The sequence below is a fragment of the Trichechus manatus genome, unplaced genomic scaffold (genome assembly GCF_000243295.1).
Source record: "Trichechus manatus latirostris isolate Lorelei unplaced genomic scaffold, TriManLat1.0 scaffold00053, whole genome shotgun sequence".
In the NCBI taxonomy this organism is placed as follows: domain Eukaryota; kingdom Metazoa; phylum Chordata; class Mammalia; order Sirenia; family Trichechidae; genus Trichechus; species Trichechus manatus.
Window position 1 is genome coordinate 4,538,992 of NW_004443989.1, and position 1,912 is coordinate 4,540,903.

Here is a 1,912-nt window from a genome sequence, read left to right on the forward strand (position 1 = left end):
CCAGAGCTTTAACCACTGTGCTGTAGGTATTGTTATTATTCCTATTTTACAGTTGAGGAAACTGAAGCTCAGAGAGGTTGAGGGACTTGCCCAAGGGCACATGGCTAGGAAGCGGCCCACATAAAAATGCTTATAAACTGCAAAGTGCTATACAAAGAGCCATAACTGTCTTCTGGCAAATAAACCAAACAAACCAAAGCTGCTGCTGTCAAGTCGATTCTAACTCATGACAACCCCATGTGTTATAGAGTAGAACTGTTTAATAGGATTTTCTTGGCTGTAAGCCTAATGGATGCATATTGCCAGGCCTTTCTTCCTCAGTGTCTCTGGGTGTGTTCAAACCACCAACTTTTAGGTTAGTAGTCCAGCACAAATGGTTTGCACCAGCCAGGACCTTATTTCAAACACCTCCTCCCTGAAATGATGCAGGAATCCTGATTCACTTCTCCTTGGGGGAGATCTGGGTAAGCATTCTCCCTGGGTGGCCCAGGATGCCCTTTCCCCATCACCTTACAGGCCCCGGGCTGGAGAGGGCAGGCAACCACTTGGCACTCAGGGAAATGGGTTACCTGGGGCGTGCTGGGCCCGGGATGCCTGGCTGTCCCCCCAGGTTGTCCTTCAGGGTCTGGAGCTGCCTGAGGGCCCGGGCATGGCTCTGGTGCTGGGGGAAGCCACGGGGCCCCAGCAGCCGCAGCTCATGTTCCATGTGCTCCAGCTGGAGGTAAAGACACTGCCTGTAGACTCTGTCCTTCTGAGAGCCACCCAGGGACACCTCGGGTATGAGGCACTGCATTTTCTCTGGGGGACAAAGGGGAAATGAGCATCAGCTGATGCTGAGTGACAGAGCAGACCAGCTGCAAAACAGCAGCAGTAGTAACAGCTTTTGTGTATTGAGCACTTACTATGTGCCAGGCCATGAGAAAGCTAAAGTTCAGAGAGATGGGTAAGGTACAAGGGTGACACACCAACGAGGATTTGAACATTTCTCATTTATCAAGGAAATTTTCAAAATGTCTTTATACATACAGAGAAGAGAATAGTAATATCCATCACCTTGCAGCAACATTTTATTCATCTTGTTTCATCTCTGCCCCACTGCTTTTTGTTTTTCTGGAGTACTTAAGGCAAATCCTAGACATAGTATTATCTCATCTGCAAATACTTCAATATGTGTAAGGTTTGAATTTGAACCCAGGCTTGCCTCATGCCAAAGATGGTATAACACTTTATCTTTTGTCTTTAACTTTTTTTAATTATGAAAAGCTTCAAACATGCAGACGTAGAGAGAGTGATGCAATGAACTCTCACATACTCATCATCCAGCTTCAACAATTACCAACTCACGGCCAGTTGGGTTCCACCTGTACCCCACTCTCCCCATGTGGATTATTTTGAAGCAAATTCCAAACCAACCTCATACCATTTCATTAAATATTTTAGTATGTGTCTGTAGAAGACAAGGACTCTTTTGAAAAACATATCCATGATGTCATCATTGTTGTTAGGTGCCATCGAGTCAATTCCGACTCATGGTGACCTGATGTGACAGAGTAGAACTGTCCCATGGGGTTTCCTAGGCTGTAATCTTATGGGAGCAGATCGACAGGTCTTTCTTCCACAGAGCTTCTGGGTGGGTTCGAACTGCCAACCTTTCAGTTAGTAGCCGAGCGCTTAACCGTTGCACCACCAGGGCTCCTTATGGTATCATTATCAGTCTTTAAAGCAGTGAACAGTAACCCTTTAATAGTATCAAATATCTGGTCAGTGGTCATGTTTCCCTGTTTCCCCTGATGATCTTGTAAATGTTTTTCTACTGTTGATTTGTTCAAATTTCAACTTCTTAAATATTTTTTTATCCTTTCTTTGTTTTAAATTACAGAGGTAATACATACTCGTTGTAAAAAGGAAAATA

The 1,912-nt window shown here is 44.7% G+C and overlaps 1 protein-coding gene across 1 annotated transcript in view; it reads right to left on the reverse strand.

Annotated features, from left to right (window-relative positions):
• LOC101340975 (polycystin-1-like protein 2) overlaps nt 1-1,912 on the reverse strand; it is a 99,284-nt gene that overhangs the window by 25,455 nt on the left and 71,917 nt on the right. Inside the window, exon 28 of the mRNA XM_012555923.1 lies at nt 570-798. Within this exon, the coding sequence (XP_012411377.1) occupies nt 570-798 (229 nt within the window). The remainder of the gene's footprint in view (nt 1-569; nt 799-1,912) is intronic.